Raw genomic sequence first — 19,151 nt, forward strand, 5'->3', positions numbered from 1 at the left:
CACGACAGTCCTCCATCGCATCGGATCGGCAATGGACCAGATGATGGAGAGGATGGACCGATGGGAGAGAAGTGGTATCCTCTCTCCACCTCCACCTCCCCCGATACAGCCATCTTCGCCTCCCATGACGTCTGGCTCTGGCGCGCTTCGTCTGGCGCTCCCGAGGGAGTACGATGGGGCGGCGGCTGGGTGCCAGGGGTTTTTGCTCCAGCTTGAGCTGTACCTGGCCACCGTCAGACCTGCTCCCACGGGGGAGGAGAGCGTGAGTGCCCTCGTTTCCTGCCTGACGGTCCGAGCTCTGGAGTGGGCTAATGCGGTCTGGAACGGTCCAGACTCGGCGAGGGACCACTACCCAGAGTTCACCCACCGCTTTCGGGCCGTGTTCGACCACCCTCCGGAAGGAAGAGCGGCGGGTGAACGGCTGTTCCACCTCAGGCAGGAGACGAGGAGTGCCCAGGACTTCGCGCCGGACTTCAGGACCTTGGCTGCTGGGGCGGGGTGGAACGACAGGGCCCTCATAGACCACTACCGCTGCAGTCTCCGGGCGGACGTCCGCAGGGAGCTGGCCTGTCGGGACACAGCTCTGTCCCTGGACGAGCTGATAGAGATGTCCATACGACTGGACAATTTGCTGGCTGCCCGCGGGTCCTGCCCGTTCCACCCCCGTGCACCCCCGCCCCTACCCCTATGGAGGTAGGGGGGGCCGTGCCAAGGGGCACCGGAGGAGGTGGTTCCTCCTGCACCAGCTGTGGTCGGAGAGGACACACGGCCGACCGGTGCTGGAGGAGCCAGTCTGGGAGTCGAGATGGTAGGCAGAACACTTCTCGGTCACCTCAGGTGAGTCAGCACCAGATTCACCCAGAACCCCCTGTTGGTCATGTGTTTTTACCTGTTTTGTTTACTAAATTTTTTCCCTCTTCCCAGCATAGGGCGCTAGTCGATTCAGGCGCAGCTGGGAATTTTATGGACCGTGGACTTGCCATTAAGCTGGGCCTTCCGCGGGTGCCGATAGATTCCCCTTTCCCCGTGCACTCCCTAGATAGCCGACCATTAGGGTCAGGGCTAGTCAGGGAGTCTACGGTGCCACTGGACATGGTAACGCAGGGGAATCATAAGGAACGCATTAGTTTTTTCCTTATTGATTCGCCTGCGTTTCCGGTGGTGCTGGGGGTCCCCTGGCTGGCTGGTCACAATCCCCGTATTTCATGGAAACAGGGGGTTCTCCAGGGGTGGTCAGAGGAGTGTTCAGGTAGGTGTCTAGGAGTTTCCATAGGTGCCACGTCGGTGGAAAGTCCAGACCAGGTGTCCACCGTGCGCATTCCCCCTGAATACGCCGATTTGGCGATCGCTTTTTGTAAAAAGAGGGCGACTAAATTACCACCTCATCGACAGGGGGATTGTGCGATAGATCTCCAGGTTAACGCTGTGCTTCCCAGGAGTCACGTGTACCCCTTGTCACAGGAGGAGACGGCAGCTATGGAGACATATGTCACGGAATCCCTGGGACAGGGGTACATTCGGCCCTCCATCTCACCCGCTTCCTCGAGTTTCTTTTTTTGTGAAGAAAAAGGAGGGAGGTCTGCGTCCGTGCATTGATTACCGAGGTCTAAACGCTATTACGGTGGGGTTTAGTTACCCACTACCTCTCATCGCTACGGCGGTGGAATCATTTCACGGAGCACAGTTCTTCACAAAACTGGATCTCAGGAGCGCGTATAATCTGGTGCGTATCAAGAAGGGAGACGAGTGGAAAACCGCCTTTAGTACCACATCAGGCCATTATGAGTACCTCGTCATGCCGTATGGGTTGAAAAATGCTCCAGCCGTCTTTCAATCCTTTGTTGACGAGATTCTCAGGGACCTGCACGGGCAGGGCGTGATTGTCTATATCGATGACATTCTGATATATTCCGCCACCCGCTCCGCGCATGTGTCCCTGGTGCGCAAGGTGCTTGGTAGACTGCTGGAGCATGACCTATACGTTAAGGCTGAGAAGTGTGAGTTTTCCAAACGAGCCGTCTCCTTTCTGGGTTATTGCATTTCCACCACGGGGGTGGTGATGGAGTGTGACCGCGTTAAGGCCGTGCGTAATTGGCCGACTCCAACCACGGTGAAGGAGGTGCAGCGGTTTTTAGGCTTTGCCAATTACTACCGGAGGTTTATCCGGGGATTTGGCCAGGTAGCGGCTCCCATTACCTCACTGCTGAAGGGGGGGCCGGTGCGTTTGCGATGGTCGACGGAGGCGGACGGAGCCTTCAAGAAGTTGAAGACGCTGTTCACCGACGCACCCGTGTTGGCGCAGCCGGACCCGTCTTTAGCGTTCGTAGTGGAAGTGGACGCATCCGAGGCTGGGGTGGGTGCCGTGCTATCACAGCGCTCGGGTGCGCCATTGAAACTCCGCCCCTGCGCTTTCTTTTCGAAGAAGCTCAGTTCGGCGGAGCGTAACTACGATGTGGGGGACAGGGAGTTGCTAGCAGTGGTTAAAGCTCTGAGGGTGTGGCGGCACTGGCTTGAGGGGGCTAAACACCCCTTTCTCATCTGGACCGACCACCGAAACCTGGAGTACATCCGGGCAGCGAGGAGACTGAATCCACGTCAGGCGAGGTGGGCCATGTTCTTCGCCCGGTTTAGGTTTACCATCTCCTATAGACCGGGTTCCCTGAATACTAAGGCCGACGCGCTGTCCCGTCTCTATGACACGGAGGACCGGCCCATCGATCCAACTCCCATCATTCCAGCGTCTAGGCTGGTGGCACCTGTGGTATGGGAGGTGGACGCGGACATCGAGCGGGCATTGGTGTTGGAACCTGCGCCTGCGCAGGTGCCCGTGGGGCGCATGTATGTGCCGCTCGGTGTTCGTGATCGTTTGATTCGGTGGGCGCACACACTACCTACTGCGGGTCATCCTGGTGAGGCGAGGACAGTGGGGAGTCTAAGGGGGAAGTACTGGTGGCCCACCTTAGCTAAGGACGTGAGGTCCTATGTCTCTTCCTGTTCGGTGTGTGCCCAGAGTAAGACTCCTAGGCATCTACCAAGAGGGAAGTTACAGCCCCTCCCCGTTCCACAACGACCATGGTCGCACCTGTCCATCGACTTCCTGACAGATCTTCCCCCCTCTCAGGGGAACACGGCGATTCTGGTGGTTGTGGATCGGTTCTCTAAGTCCTGCCGTCTCCTCCCATTGCCCGGTCTCCCTACGGCCCTGCAGACTGCGGAGGCCCTATTTACCCACGTCTTCCGGCACTACGGGGTGCCGGAGGACATTGTCTCTGATCGAGGTTCCCAGTTCACATCCAGAGCCTGGAGAGCGTTTATGGAGCGGCTGGGGGTCTCGGTCAGTTTGACCTCCGGTTATCACCCCGAGAGCAATGGGCAGGCGGAGAGGGTGAACCAGGAGGTGGGCAGGTTCCTGAGGTCGTATTGCCAGGACCGGCCAGGGGTGTGGGCGAGGTATATTCCCTGGGCTGAGTTAGCCCAGAACTCACTTCGCCACTCCTCTACTAACATATCACCCTTTCAGTGTGTGTTAGGTTACCAGCAGGTCCTGGCACCATGGCACCGGAGTCAGACCGAGGCTCCTGCGGTGGAGGACTGGGTCCAGCACTCCAAGGAGACCTGGAGAGCCGTCCAGGACTCACTAAAGGAGGCCAGTGCGCGGCAGAAGAGGAGTGCTGACCGCCACCGCAGTGAGGCGCCCGTGTTCGCACCGGGAGACAGGGTCTGGCTCTCGACCCGGAACCTGCCCCTCCGCGTGCCCTGCCGGAAGCTGGGGCCGCAGTGTGTGGGGCCCTTCAAAGTCCTGAGGAGGATAAACGAGGTGTGTTATCGGTTGCAACTCCCTTCGTATTACCGTATTAACCCCTCGTTTCATGTGTCTCTCCTCAGGCCGGTGGTAGCTGGTCCCCTTCACGAAGATGAGGTGCCGGAGGTCCCTCCGCCCCCTCTGGACATGAGGCCTACAGTACCTCATGGACTGGGAGGGGGTACGGCCCGGAGGAGAGGTGCTGGGTGCCGGCGGCGGACGTCCTGGACCCATCTATGTTGAGGGAGTTCCACCACCTCCGTCCGGATCGCCCTGCGCCTCGCCCTCCGGGTCGACCTCGAGGCCGGTGTCGGCGCGCTGCGGGAGCCGCGCGTCAGGAGGGGGGTACTGTCATGATTCCCACCGACGGTGGCGCCCCCTCCTGCTCGGGTGGCGCTCGGCGGTCGTCGTCACCGGCCTATTAGCTGCCACCGATTCCCTTTTGCTTTTCCCTTTTTTTATTTTGTGACACCTGTGGTCAATTAGCCATTAGAGGGGCTATTTAGTTTAGCTGGCCCGCTCCTGTTCGTGCGGGATTAATGATTGTTCCTTGTCAGACGGCTTGTGTTCGTGTCGACGTTGTTGGACGCCGTATGAATTTTCTCCCCTGTGTGTGGGAACATTTGTTTTTGTGTGAGTGTATATTAAAAACACCACTACCCTGTGTTCGCTGCTTCCTGCGCCTCATTCCTCCTCCACGATTACCAAGCCGTAACACAGAGAGGTTAGGAATTGGCCTATTAGCCAATTTACTGCATGTTGATGTCACCATGGAAAGCCAGAATTTCCGTGCATGCAAACCTGCTGATTAGAAGGTCCTGTGTTGCATTTTCAACCAGCAATTATCAGGAAATAACACTGATCACATTTCTTCACACTCTTACAGTCTTAGTTTCATCAGCTGTTATATGATATATTTAAATACAGGAAAACGTGTGTGTTATGTATTATATTGAATCAGTATATTCAGTTAGTTGTGGTTTCCATCTTTTGGAGATGGCAGTTTAGAATCCTCTGTTCTTTAATGTGCTTAGTCAGATGTATGAGTATGAACTTTGGTGACTCCAGATTAACTCTCTATTCAGGCTATGATGGATGCAAATTGGATGTCTCTGCAGGAAGACGCAGTACGGTGGAATCCAAGGCTACTGTCTACTCCCAAATGGCACCCTCTTCCCTATATAGTGCACGATTTTTGACCAGGGCCACTAGACCCCTGGTCAAAAGTAGTGCACTTTATAGGGAATAGGGTGCCATTTGGGATGCATACACTAACTGACACAATCAGAGGTTTGGCTTTCAGACCTAGCTTAATGGATCTAGGAGAAGAGAAAGAGAGAGTCTATCCTCATAGATATCCAGATGTTTTTGATTATTTAGAGTAAGGAATGGGCAATATATCTGTCTACGTTGGAGAAGTTTGACTTAACAAGCTCACAAAATATTAGGCAAGAGAGATCGAAGAGTTATTATTTCACAACAGCCATTCCAACTGACGTTTTTTAAAATAAAATGTTCAGTATTTTAATGAGGCTTGACATTTACTATCAGTGTTTAGCAAAATGGCTGCATTCCAAAAGCAAACACTTTAAAAATGAATGCAGGAAGCAGATATTTGGACAGTTTCTTATTTCAAAGAAATCATAATTCTCTAACTGGGATAACTGACTAGGTGCATAAATGAGTGGCTTTATTTTCATTGGTTTAAAACCATAAAGCTTTGTTTTTTATAATACCATCTCTTACAATGGTGTTGTTTTTGTATCACAGATGAGCAACATGTGGTGGTAGCACAGCAATTTTACTGACCAAACCGTTGCCACAAATGCACAATAAGCTGTGAGCCATCTATCAAAATAGATTTTCTGCACAATAGACTGACAGCTAGCCAAGTGCTCCTGGTATGTAGCTAACCAGATCATAGTGATTCAGCTGGATTTAAACACGGACTGCAGCAAATTGCTTCCCACTCTGAAGTGTCATTGTTATGAAACAGGCTTTTGATGGTGGAGATGAACATTTGGGTGTTTTCATGTGCTGAGTGACCCATATTGTGTTTTCGGACTTCCTTGTTTTGAGCTGTCCAATCAGCACTCACCTCTGGTCCTGTTGGCCCATGTGGTCCCAGTGGCCCCTCATCGCCCTGGAAAACAATATGGAGACAGAGGGTCAAGGCAGGGACAAAAGCACTATGCATAAAAAACACTTTGTATTTTCACTGGCCTATGTGGCAATGCCAGATTTCTGCCTTATCTCTTACATACATACTACATACAAAGCCAAAGTAAGACTAAATATTGACATGTTTAGTAAATACAGAACACTAAAGACAATCCCACCTCTAGTCCAGCTGTTCCTCTAGGCCCTGGTAAACCTCTGTTCCCTGGCTTCCCCTGAGGAGAATGATACAGAATGTTAGATTGCGTAAGGAACCCATGTTGCTGTCCATGATGCACCACTGGCAGTAAAACAGGACTGGTCCCCAGCAGTCACCACAGTCCCCAGAAAAGGCATCCAAGGTCCATGCGCCTGCTCCTTGCCACCCACCGTTCTTTGTATTCACTAAAAACCAACTGAAACTCCCAGACCAATTCTCAACACTAAGGGCTACCATTGCTCATAGAAGTGCTTCATCCAGCCGACTACGCCAAATGAGGATGTTAAGTACACAACCATTGTTTTAAAACAAATGGTGTCATTCTAACCGACCGCATTGCCATGAACTATGCGAAGATGGAATCATCGCACCATCGGACATAAGACAACGGTACACTACTAGATATGCAGAAAGATAGTGCCAGTATAAATACCTTTGGGCCTTCAGGGCCATTGTGACCTGGTGGGCCGATGTCTCCTGGGAAACCCTGTGGACAACCAGAGAACAGGTTGAATATAATCCATTACATGATGTCACCATATAATGGCACCAGAGGACATGGCTGCCATATTACAGGCTCCTAACCAATTGTGCTATTGTGTGTGTTTTTTCACATTATTTGGAACTTATTTTGAACATAATGTTTCTGCCACTGTGTCGTATTACCGAAAATAGCTTCTGGATATCAGAACAGCGATTACTCACCTCGTACTAGATAAAGATTCTTTAATTAATGAGTCGGACACAAAGGATTTACTTCAGACACCGGACAAGGCCCAAATCCCCGTCATTCGCATGATTGCACGTTGGCTAATATGACTGATGGTAGAAGCGGGTTACCCACTCACCTTCGGATTGTTACAAGGCACACCGACCTATAACCCCTATATCTCAGTCAGTTATAGGTCGGTGTGCCTTGTAACAATCCGAAGGTGAGTGGGTAACCCGCTTCTACCATCAGTCATATTAGCCAACGTGCAATCATTGGATAATAAACTCCATGAACTCCGATCAAGACTATCCTACCAACGGGACATTAAAAACTGTAATATGTTATGTTTCACCGAATCGTGGCTGAACGACAACATGGATAACATACAGCTGGCTGGGTGCATTGGCAAGATAGAACAGCTGCCTCCGGTAAGACAAGGGGTGGCGGTTTGTGTCTATTTGTCAATAACAGCTGGTGCACAAAATCAAATATTAATGAAGTCTCGAGGTTTTGCTCGCCTGAGGTAGAGTATCTCATGATAAGCTGTAGGCCACACTATTTACCAAGAGTTTTCATGTATATTTTTCGTAGCTGTCTATTTACCACCACAAACCGATGCTGGCACTAAGACCGCATTCAACGAGCTGTATAAGGTCATAAGCAAGAAATAAAATGCTAATCCAGAGGCGGCGCTCCTAGTGGCCAGAGACTTTAATGTAGGGAAACTTTAATCAGTTGACCCTAATTTGTACCAGCATGTTACATGTACAACCAGAGGAAAATAAACTCTAGACCACCTTTACTCCACACACAGAGACGCGTACAAAGCTCTCCCTCACCTTCCATTTGGCAAATCTGACCATAACTCTATCCTCCTGATTCATGCTTACTAACTAAAACTAAAGCAGGAAGTACCAGTGACTCGCTCAATACGGAAGTGGTCAGATGACGCAGATGCTAAGCTACAGGACTGTTTTGCTAGCACAGACTGGAATGTTTTGGGATTCTTCCAATGGCATTGAGGAGAACACCACATCAGTCACTGGCTTCATCAATAAGTGCATTGATGACGTCATCCCCACAGTGACCGTACGTACATACCCCAACCAGAAGCCATGGATTACAGTCAACATCCGCACGGAGCTGAAGGGCAGAGCTGCCGCTTTCAAGGAGCGGGACTCTAACCCGGAAGTTTATAAGAAATCCCGCTATGCCCTCTGACGAACCATCAATTTGCAGTGATTGATGAACGCTAGTCGGATGTGGCAGGGCTTGCAAACTATTACGGACTACAAAGGGAAGTACAGCCGTGAGCTGCCCAGTGACACAAGCCTACCAGACAAGCTACAGTGGCAAGAAAAAGTATGTGAACCCTTTGCAATTACCTGGATTTCTGCATAAATGTTACATAAAATTGTATCTGATCTTCATCTAAGTCACAACAATAGACAAACACAGTGTGCTTAAACTAATAACTCACATTATTGGATTTTTGTTGTCTATATTGAATACATTTAAACATTCACAGTATAGGTTGGAAAAATTATGTGAACCCCTTAGTCTAATGACTTCTCCAAAAGCTAACTGGAGTCAGGAGTCAACTAACCTGGAGTCGAATCAATGAGACGAGATTGGAGATTTTGGTTAGAGCTGCCCTGCCCCATAAAAAAATCACAAAATTTGAGTTTGCAATTCACACGAAGCATTGCCTGATGTGAACCATGCCTCGAACAAAAGAGATCTCAGAAGACCTAAGATTAAGAATTGTTGCCTTGCATAAAGCAGGAAAGGGGTTACAAAAGTATCTCTAAAAATCAGTCCACGGTAAATCAAATTGTCTATAAATGGAGAAATTTCAGCACTGTTGCTACTCTCCCTAGGAGTGGCCGTCCTGCAAAGATGACTGCAAGAGCACAGCGCAGAATGCTCAATGAGGTTAAGAAGAATGGAAGGACACCATGGAAGAAGCCACTGCTGTCCAAAAAAAACATTGTTGCACGTCAGAAGTTCGCAAAAGAGCACCTGGATGTTCCACAGCGCTACTGGCAAAATATTCTGTGGACAGATGAAACTAAAGTTGTGGTGTTTGGAAGAAACATGTGGTAAACCGTGGGGTGTTGGGTTGAGCGTGCAGAGATTGACACAGAGACAGGGAGGCTTTAGTCAAAAAAACAACTTTACTTAAGACAGAAAATAAATATATCAAAGAAATAACTTAGGTTTTGCTCGGTCTTCCTTCTCTCTCTTAACTGGTCTCCGTCTCTCTCCATTCTCTCCCGCGGTGTGTAATCGTGCTTCTTTTATTTAGCCTCCACGGCTGGTTGGCACTTTCCTCTAATTACCTCCACTTAGCTGTCCGTGTCGGGGTGCCCAGCTCCCGTATTCCCAGCAGAGGGAGCCAACATCGCCTCACGTACCTCCCCTCTATTACCATCCCCCGGGGTAGACCTCCTGGGATACCACACATACAATACTATGTGTGGAGAGAAAAAAAGGCAAAGCACACCAACATCAAAACCTCATCCCAACTGTAAAGTATGGTGGAGGGTGCATCATGGTTTGGGGCTGCTTTGCTGCCTCAGGGCCTAGACAGCTTGCTATCATCGATGGAAAAAGGAATTCCCAAGTTTATCAAGACATTTTGCAGGAGAATGTAAGACTGTCTGTCTGCCAATTGAAGCTCAACAGAAGTTAGGTGATGCAACAGGGCAACAACCCAAAAGACAGAAGTAAATCAACAACAGAATGGCTTGAATAGAATAAAATACGCCTTCTGGAGTGGCCCAGTCAGTCACATCATTTTCACATCATTTTTCTTCCCACTGTAAATTCCTTCTATTCCTTCTAACACTGAAGCATGCTTGAGAGCATCAGCTGTTCCGGACGACTGTGTGATCATGATCTGCGTAGCCAATGTGAATAAGACATTTAAACAGGTCAAAATTCACAACGCCACAGGGCCAGACGGACTACCAGGACATGTACTCCAGGACATGACCAACTGGCAAGTGTCTTCACTGACATTTTAAACCAGTCCCTGGCCGTGTTTCAAGCAGTCACTTTGCCCAAGAACACCAAGGTAACCTGCCGAATTTACTTCCGACACTTCCGGCACTCACGTCTGTAATCATGAAGTGCTTTGAAAGGCTGGTCATGGCTCACATCAACACCATTAACCCAGAAACCTTAGACCAACTCCAATTTGCATACCGGCCCAACAGATCCACAGATCTATTGCACTCCAGTCTGCCCTTTCCCACCTGGACAAAAGGAACACCTACGTGGGAATGCTATTCATTGACTACAGCTCAGCCTTCAACACCATAGTGCCCTCAAAGCTCATCACTAAGCGTAAGACCCTGGGACTAAACACCTCCCTCTGCAACTGGATCTTGGTCTTCCTGATGGGCCACCCCCAGGTGGTAAGGGTAGGTAACAACACAGCTGCCACGTTGATCCTCAACACGGGGGCCCCTCAGGGGTGTGTGCTCAGTCCCCTCCTCTACTCCCTGTTCACCCATGACTGCATGACCAAGCACGACTCCAACACCATCATTAAGTTTGCCGTCGACACAATAATGGGAGGCCTGATCACCGACAACGATGAGACAGCCAGTAAGGAGGAGATCAGAGACCTGGCAGTGTGGTTCCAGGATAACAACCACTCCCTCAACGTGATCAAGACAAAGGAGATGATTGTGGACTACAGAAAAAGGAGGACCGAGCACGCCCCCATTCTCATCCACAGGGCTGTAGTGGAGCAGGTGAGAGCTTCAAGTTCCTTGATGTCCACATCACCAACAAACTAGAATGGTCCAAACAAACCAAGACAGTTGTGAAGAGGGCACGACAACGTCTATTCCCCCACAGGAGACTGAAAAGGTTTCGCATGGGTCCTCAGATCCTCCAAAACTTCTACATCTGCACCATCGAGAGCATCCTGACTGGTTGCATCACCGCCTGGTACGGCAACTGCTCGGCCTGCGACCGCAATGGTCTACAGAGGGTAGTGCGTACGGTCCAGTACATCACTGTGGCCATGCTTCCAGCCATCCAGGACCTCTATACTAGGTGGTGTCAGAGGAAGGCGCTAAAAATTGCCAAAGACTCCAGCCACCCTAATCATAGACTGTTCTATCTGCTACCACACAGCAGATAGAACAGCTTATACCCGAAATCCATAAAACTCATGAACAGCTAACCAAATGACACCACCTCATTTTTACGCTGGTGTTGGTCTTTGTTTATTATCTTGTTTATCACTTTACTTCTACATATGTACATATTAACTAGACTAACCTGTGCCCCTGCACATTGTCTCTGTACCGGTACTCCCTGTATATAGCCTTTTTATTGCTGCTCTTTAATTATTTGTCATTTTTCTATTTTCTTTTTTTCTTTTTTATTGTTTACTTCAGTTTATTTAGTAAATACTTTCTTAACTCCTATTTTTTCTTAACTGCCTAGTTGGTTAAGGGCTTGTGGATAAGCATTTCACTGTAAGGTCTATACCTGTTGTATTTGGGGCATGTGACAAATAACATTTGATTTGATATAGGGCATGTATAATCTTTCCACCCACACACAGATCCTTACCTCTTGGCCAGGAGGGCCAGGTATACCATCAGGTCCTTGGTCACCGATCACCCCCTAGGAGACAGTTTTGAAAAGTGATAACCTAGTAGCATACTTTTTATAGTCCCAGGTACACAGATAGGTCTCTATAAAGGTTTGTCATGACTGTCCTGTTCGGGTCAGGTTACCGTGGACCACACTCCTACAAGAGACATCTCTCACACCCGCCAGAGGGGGAGAGATCGAGAGGTATGTAGGTGGGGGGTTTTATGACACCTCACGCCCATTGTACATCTTTAGGCAGCAGACAAAATCCCTTTGTCCTCTCACTGTGGAGGAATGGAATGTATGATGGGCCTATGGAGAACCTACCTCAGAACAATAACATGCAATAAATGGACTTTGGGGCAATATGTTTCGTCAGCCAAAATGGTAGTAATGACGATAGATGGAATATGAAAATGAATGTCGTTTTTGTTATGTTATTAAAAGTTTAATGACGACGTTATAACGAAAACATTGTAACTTGAAGAGTTTTCACAGTGTACCTGATGTTTGCATAATGTACCTTGTGTGGAAAATGTCCAGATCAAAGAGAATGTTTTTGTAAAGATTAAATGTGAAGTTAGTTGTCTAAATTGGATCTGAGTAAAATATAGACCTTGCCTCGTAACTAGTTACTGTCACGCTCGTCGTAAAGATGGGACCAAGGCGCAGCGGGAATGTGTGAACTCATCTTTTTTTATTGAAGGAACGTGAACACTAAACAAAATAACAAACAATGACGACGAAGACAGTCCTGTCAGGCTAAACGCTAAACACGGAACAACTACCCACAAATCCCAATGACAAACACCCCTATTAAATAGGACCTTCAATTAGAGGCAACGAGGAACAGCTGCCTCCAATTGAAGGTCAACCCAACAAACTAAGCATAGAAATAAAAAAACTAGACACAGACATAGAAATAGACTAACATAGAACATTACCCCAAAAACCCCGGAACACATAAAACAAACACCTCCTGCCACACCCTGACAAACCTACAATAACAAACAACCCCTTTTACTGGTCAGGACGTGACAGTTACGCCCAGAGAACTTGCCCTAAAGGCGGAAACACCCATTTCTGACCCGAGGATATAAAACATGTGAGTTAAGAATTAACATTATGACTAGGTAACCACGAGCTGCAGCCAAGGTCCGATTAGTTGTAACCACAAAACGCAACACGAGGTTGAAGACGACAAAGGAACCTTTTAACAATCTATTCTACGGATGAGTAGTTGTGTCTAAGAGGGTGAATTCAAGCAGGACCACCCAGTTATTCTCTCCAAGGAATCGTGTGTCTACCCTGCTTTCATTCCCACACTGGAACCACCTATATGGCTGATTAGCCGTCCTCAGAAGACCCCTCTTTCAGAACAAGGGAGAGGAAACAGACCACTAAGAGAAAGGACACTGCCATTGTGTGGACAATCAGAGAGTTACACCCGGTAACAACAGAAGTGTCGCCATCAGAGGAGAAGTCATAACTCGGTCCACGAGGAGATACCCCATCGGAGACCTTCGACATGTAATTACATCATTATATTCTGACCCATAAGAGCGGCAGTTCGGGGCAAGGTTAGGGTTAAACTAAGCATAATTCACAAATGTACCTAAGTGTGCTTTTCTCTCATGCACTCTCTTGTTTGAAATCCCTATTTTGTGTAACACGTGTCATATTGTGTTGGCCTGCTAGGGACCTGTTTCTAATCAATAGCCTAGACTGTGTGTATGTGTATCTTATTTATCATTTTAGCTTGTTAGTAAATCAATAATCAACTCAATTGGTGTGGTACTTATTTAGTGGGACTCGGGTTTGTGCAGATTCCCAGATTATGCAACATTCAGAATGAGACTGTTGTAAAATCGATATTCTGATATTCTTTGAGTTAATTTGGGAAATAGAAACTCAATAAAGCCAAACTTTTCCATGGTGCCCCAGGTTACTGAGTTAATAATTACCTGATTCATTTAATCACGTAATTATGAACAGTTAATCATTCGATGAACAGCAGTCATCACATTAATCAATCCAACGCCACGACAGGTTAATGGACTCACCTGTTGCCCTGGTTTCCCTTGAATACCTAGTAACCCAGGTGAACCCTGGATACCCTGTAAAACAATGAGAGCACTTCTGTGAAAAGAAGTTATCCACAGTTAAAACCCAGACACAAAGACTCAGACGACAAACATCAGCACCATCTGTCAGGTGGTAGCGGAGTGAAATACCTTGTCACCTTGGAATCCATTCTCTCCTTGCTCCCCTGGAAGACCAACTTCACCCTGAAGAATGAGACAGAAGGTTAAGAATACACTAACAAATGTACACTATAAATCCTCATCTCTATTTATGAGTACTATAGCCAGCTGTGGGCATGAGGCAGATCCAGTATGCCCAGTAGGCAGCTCTAGGGATGTCATCTGGTGACCTGTCGACTGCATAGGAGCACTGCACATCTGCCATTGTTATACACATGCTGTACTCAGCCAATATGTGCATTTTTACTAAGAAAAGCACATATTTCTCAGTAGATTATACATATATGTGATACATGGAGCTTATAGCAAGCTCAAGCTCTAAATTTGCAGTGATTGATGATGAGTGTCATCGGGTAGGCTTCGGAAAGTTAAACTGTTCCTGAATCAGATTTCTAGAGATGTCTGTAGTTTTACCACATGTAACCTCATCCCCAGAGAGCCAGCTAGTGGACGAGACTATTTGGCATGCATAATTTGGTTTATTTAGGTACAGTAGGCTAATAATGAGGTATTCAGATCACCTTATCACCTTTCAGTCCTGGTTCTCCTGGATTTCCTGGTACCCCCTGAAATTTAACCAATCACTGATGAGCAAACAGGTCTGGTGTTGCCCCGAGAGAAACCCCTCTTGAGATTATGACACCTCCTGCATTGTATTACATTTACAACATTTTGTAACAGCATGTACAGTAGACATGAGTAAAGCAGTAGGTCAGTTACCTTGAGTCCACATGGTCCTGGCAAACCCATCATCCCTACAGGACCCATGTCTCCCTGCCACCAACAACACACAGAGCACACACTTAGAACACTGTAGACAGAAATGCAGACCTACAGCTGTAGGACAATTATGTCATGCACATTCCTAACATGTATACAGTAGTTAAGTTGAATGATAGAGCAAGAGTATTTCCATGTTCTTAATGGCAACATTTGGGACCTATATTTATCTGTTTATCATCAACAAGACAAATTATAAACTGGGTGGTTCGAGCCCTGCATGCTGACCGCTGTGGTATATCAGACCGTATACCACGGGTATGACACAACAGTAATTTACTGGTCTAATTACATTGGTAACCAGTTTATTATAGCAATTAGGGACCTCTGGGGTTTGTGTTATATGGCCAATATACCATGGCTTAGGTCTGTATCCAAGCAGTCCGCGTTGCGTCGTGCATATGAACAGCCCTTAGCCGTGGTATATTGGCCATATATCACACCCCCTCGGGCCTTATTGCTTAATTATAAACAGGCATCCCCAGACCGATCAGTGTCCTAGAGAGTGCAGTGGAGCAGAGAGTGACGGTGCACACTTAGAACAAAAAGTGCTATCTAGAAGCACAGAGGGTTTTACATGGAACTACAAAATGTTCTACATGGAACCCAAAAGGTTTCTACCTGGAACCAAAAAGGTTCTACCTTTAAAGAAAAAAGGGTTCTCCTATGGGGACAGTCAAATAACACTTTTGGAACACTTTTTTCTAAGAGTGCACATGTCACATTACTTTTTATACTCACAATGAGCCCGGGAACTCCATTAGGACCAGGGGCTCCCAGCTCGCCCTGAGAGAGAGAGAGAGAGAGAGAGAGAGAGAGAGAGAGAGAGAGAGAGAGAATTTCTCTCTAAGGTTATAGGCTCTATTCTAAACAAACACAGGCAGAAGAGAGGCACACTGTTCCTTACGCTTCTGGGAGAAGGAAGGGGATAGACCCTAGCTCTCAGAATGTGTGTGTTGGTGTGTGTTGTCCCCTGTGCCCCCCCCCCTGTTTGTGTAATCTCCAGCTCCCATCTCGCGGGTCAGGCCAGGCTAATGAAAGGGGGGCTGGCGCGACACACAGAGAAGGGCTTGTTGTCCCCGGTAACTACCCCACTGCTACGTGTCATGCCCACATCCTCTCCAGGTAGAGAGAGAGATACTTGATCTGTGAACTGAAATAAAAAGAAAGCTGAGCAAGCTTGGAAAGAGCTAGTAAAGAAATCAGCAATAGAAAATCTAAATGGAGATTATATACCATACGTCTGCTCTTTTAAAGGCAAAGGAAAATTTAGGAAAGTAAAGTAATGAGAGAATCACCCGAGACCTTGGTGGCAGACTTCTCAATACTATAGGGGAAGAAAACCACAACAAATCTCTTATTTCATACTGAGAGCCCCTCAGCCTGGCACCCTGTTGTGCACGAAATACCCAAAACATTGAAAAGGCAGACAGATAACAATTAATGAGGACAAACTGCCCCTGCCTCACCATTAACGTCAATCATATCGGCACCATCACGGTCCAGGGAAAGCAGCCTGAGGAAATTCCAGGAAGACTTATAGTCCCTAAGAGAAGAAGCAAAGGAGCAAGCAGCCTCTCCACAGATCACAATCCAGGAGAAGACAACCCCTCCAAGCCCTGACAGCAGACTCGTCTCTCTAAGACGCTCCTCTGACATCAAATCTTTCAGAAAGTCTATCTGTTCTAGAAAGAGACTTTTCTGAGTTCAGGGAGAAATCATTGACCTGCCAGAGCAGAGGCAGTCAAGAGCCGACAGAGGAGGACACCAGCCTGGTGACTCAGGGGAAACAGCAGCCCAGTGAGATCAGGGAGCTACAGTCAGCCACTAGAGAACTGGAGGAGGACAACCAGGCCCTCAGAATGTAAGTGCGTCGCCTGAGAGAGATGCTGGCCACCACTGTTGATCACAGCCACTTGCAAGACCTACAGAGAGACTAAGCTAAAACATCACCCAGCCTGCCACATCAGCCGCTCTCCTCTAGTTGCTCTCAAAAGACTGAAAGACAAACCTCCCTCCCTGAAGCATGCACCTCTCCTACCAAAGCTACCAAAGAGTTCGCTTCAGCCAGAATCATCCGTGAGTCATTGACACCATCAACATAGAGGTATCACAGGCCTGTTCCCCTCTGACAAAGGTGCATCTGGTTTATCACTAGGACATTCAACCTCATCACTTCTATGACCATGTGCACCTCAGCAAGAACAGAGTCAGGCTCTTCACAAAAGCCCTGAAAGACACTGCCGGGGACAGGTCCCCCTCCAATACCCACACCAAGCCCAGAGACTCTAATCAGCACTACAAGAGTCCCAGGGCCCCTCAACATCCAAGGAGCCCCAAACTACAGGGAGCCCAAATTCCCACTGGCCCCAGTCACCATGCTGCTCCTGGTCCTCATGTCCCCGATGAGTCATCCCTGACAGAGCACCCAACCAGCCAGCTAAAACAGGCAGTACAGAAGAGTTACGCAGTAGGGACTCCAACAGGGTCCTCAGTACAGGACAACCAGAGCCAGATAAGAGACCTGTTGGCTGTAATCTGCTTTAAGATACGCATACTGAACTAAAAACATACATCCACTACAGATTACATCCAGAGTAAAGTACTAATGTATGCATATGATATGTAGCCTAGATAATAATGAGAAAATAACGTTTTTTATTGTTTAATTATTAAATGTTTTCACCTATCTACTGTTATATCCCCATAACATGTTATAACACATGATAACACCCACAATGATAACAAATTGGTTCACATATTAAGCATTCCACTGTTAAACACATAAAGGAGCATTTGAAATATAGTATCCTTAAAGATAAGCAGCTATAACATTTAGTGTTTGTGCTCTTCAAACGTTGGTGTGAAAAGCACAGACCCAGACTTTGTAGGCACTGTAAAGTTTCCTGTTTCAGCGTGACAATGCCCCCGTGCACAAGGCGAGGTCCATACAGAAATGGTTTGTCGAGATCAGTGTGGAAGAACTTGACTGGCCTGCACAGAGCCCTGACCTCAACCCCATCTAACACCTTTCAATTGGAACACCGACTGCGAGCCAGGCCTAATCCCGCAACATCAGTGCCCAACCTCACTAATGCTCTTGTGGCTAAATGGAAATCCCCACAGCAATGTTCCAACATTTAGTGGAAAACTAGCAAAGGGGGACCAACTCCATATTAATGCCCATGATTTTTGAAAGATGTACACATACTTATGGTCATGTAGTGTATATACCCTCCACACCTTTGTCCCAAAAAATGTCCACCAAACTCACAAAGGAAAAACATTTGCCTGTTTTATTGATGTGATCTATAAGGAAACCAATGTTGTATAAAAGTTGACAAGAAAATAAAACTATTCTTTGGTCAGGACAGAGGAGTTAGACAAGGTTGCAATATTTGTCCAACTGTATTCAACATTTATATAAATGAACTGGCTATCATATTAGAACAATCTACATCTCTGGGACACCCTCAAAATAAAGTTTCTTTTATATGCTGATTTATATGCTGACAAAATGATTACAAAATATATGTTCCCACAATTATATTACTCCTGTCTGAACAGAATACTACACCAGCGAACATTATTTACTGTAGCCACAGAGGATCAATAGCTTCTACAATATTGCTGTGTATTAAGTTTTATTACAAGCACTTTCAGTCGTGAAGGCCGCAATTTGGGCAGTAAGCGTGACAAATATATACTGAACAAAAAACGCAACATGCAACAATTTCAAAGATTTTACTGAGTTACAGTTCATATAAGGAAATCAGTCAATTGAAATACAGTAAATTCATTAGGCCCTAATCTATGGATTTCACATGACTGGGAATACAGATATGCATCTGTTGGCCACAGATACCTTAAAAAAGATGTAGGCCGTGGATCAGAAAATCAGTCCGTATCTGGTGTGACCACCATTTGCCTCATGCTATGCGGCACATTTCCTTCGAATAACATTGATTGTGGCCTGTGGAACGTTGTCCCACTCCTCTTCAATGGCTGTGTGAAGTTGCTGGACATTGGCGGGAACTGGAACACGCCATCCTACACATCAATTCAAAGCATCCCCAACATGCTCAATGGGTGACATGGTGAGTAGCCAGGCCATGGAAGAACTGGAACATTTTCAACTTCCAGGAATTGTGTACAGACCCTTGCGACATGGGGCTGTGCATTATCATGCTGAAACATGAGGTGATGGCAGCGGATGAATGGCACAACAATGGGCCTCGGGATCTCGTCAGGGTATCTCTGTACATTCAAATTGCCATTGATAAAATGCAATTGTGTTTGTCTGTAGCTTATGCCTGCCCATACCGTAACCCCACCACCACCATAGGGCACTCTGTTCACAACGTTGACATCAGCAAACTGCTTGCACACATAATGCTATGCTCGTGGTCTGCAGTTGTGAGACCGGTTGGACATACTGCCAAATTCTCTAAAACGTCATTGTAGGCAGCTTATGGTAGAGAAATGAATATTAAATTCTCTGGCAAAAGCTCTGGTGGACATTCCTGCAGTCAGCATATCAATTGCACGCTCCCTCGAAACTTGAGACATCTTTGGCATTGTGTTGTGTGACAAGGT

The 19,151-nt window shown here is 47.2% G+C and overlaps 1 protein-coding gene across 1 annotated transcript in view; it reads right to left on the bottom strand.

The window, feature by feature from the left end:
- The window catches only part of col27a1b (collagen, type XXVII, alpha 1b), a 156,332-nt gene that overhangs the window by 42,325 nt on the left and 94,856 nt on the right, over nucleotides 1-19,151 (bottom strand). Inside the window, exons 14-22 of the mRNA XM_014171199.2 lie at nucleotides 15,297-15,341; nucleotides 14,496-14,549; nucleotides 14,297-14,341; nucleotides 13,746-13,799; nucleotides 13,575-13,628; nucleotides 11,488-11,541; nucleotides 6,613-6,666; nucleotides 6,142-6,195; nucleotides 5,901-5,945 (exon numbers count right to left, since the gene is read on the bottom strand). Coding sequence (XP_014026674.1) covers nucleotides 5,901-5,945; nucleotides 6,142-6,195; nucleotides 6,613-6,666; nucleotides 11,488-11,541; nucleotides 13,575-13,628; nucleotides 13,746-13,799; nucleotides 14,297-14,341; nucleotides 14,496-14,549; nucleotides 15,297-15,341 — 459 coding nt within the window. The remainder of the gene's footprint in view (nucleotides 1-5,900; nucleotides 5,946-6,141; nucleotides 6,196-6,612; nucleotides 6,667-11,487; nucleotides 11,542-13,574; nucleotides 13,629-13,745; nucleotides 13,800-14,296; nucleotides 14,342-14,495; nucleotides 14,550-15,296; nucleotides 15,342-19,151) is intronic.

Source organism: Salmo salar, chromosome ssa24 (genome assembly GCF_905237065.1).
Source record: "Salmo salar chromosome ssa24, Ssal_v3.1, whole genome shotgun sequence".
In the NCBI taxonomy this organism is placed as follows: domain Eukaryota; kingdom Metazoa; phylum Chordata; class Actinopteri; order Salmoniformes; family Salmonidae; genus Salmo; species Salmo salar.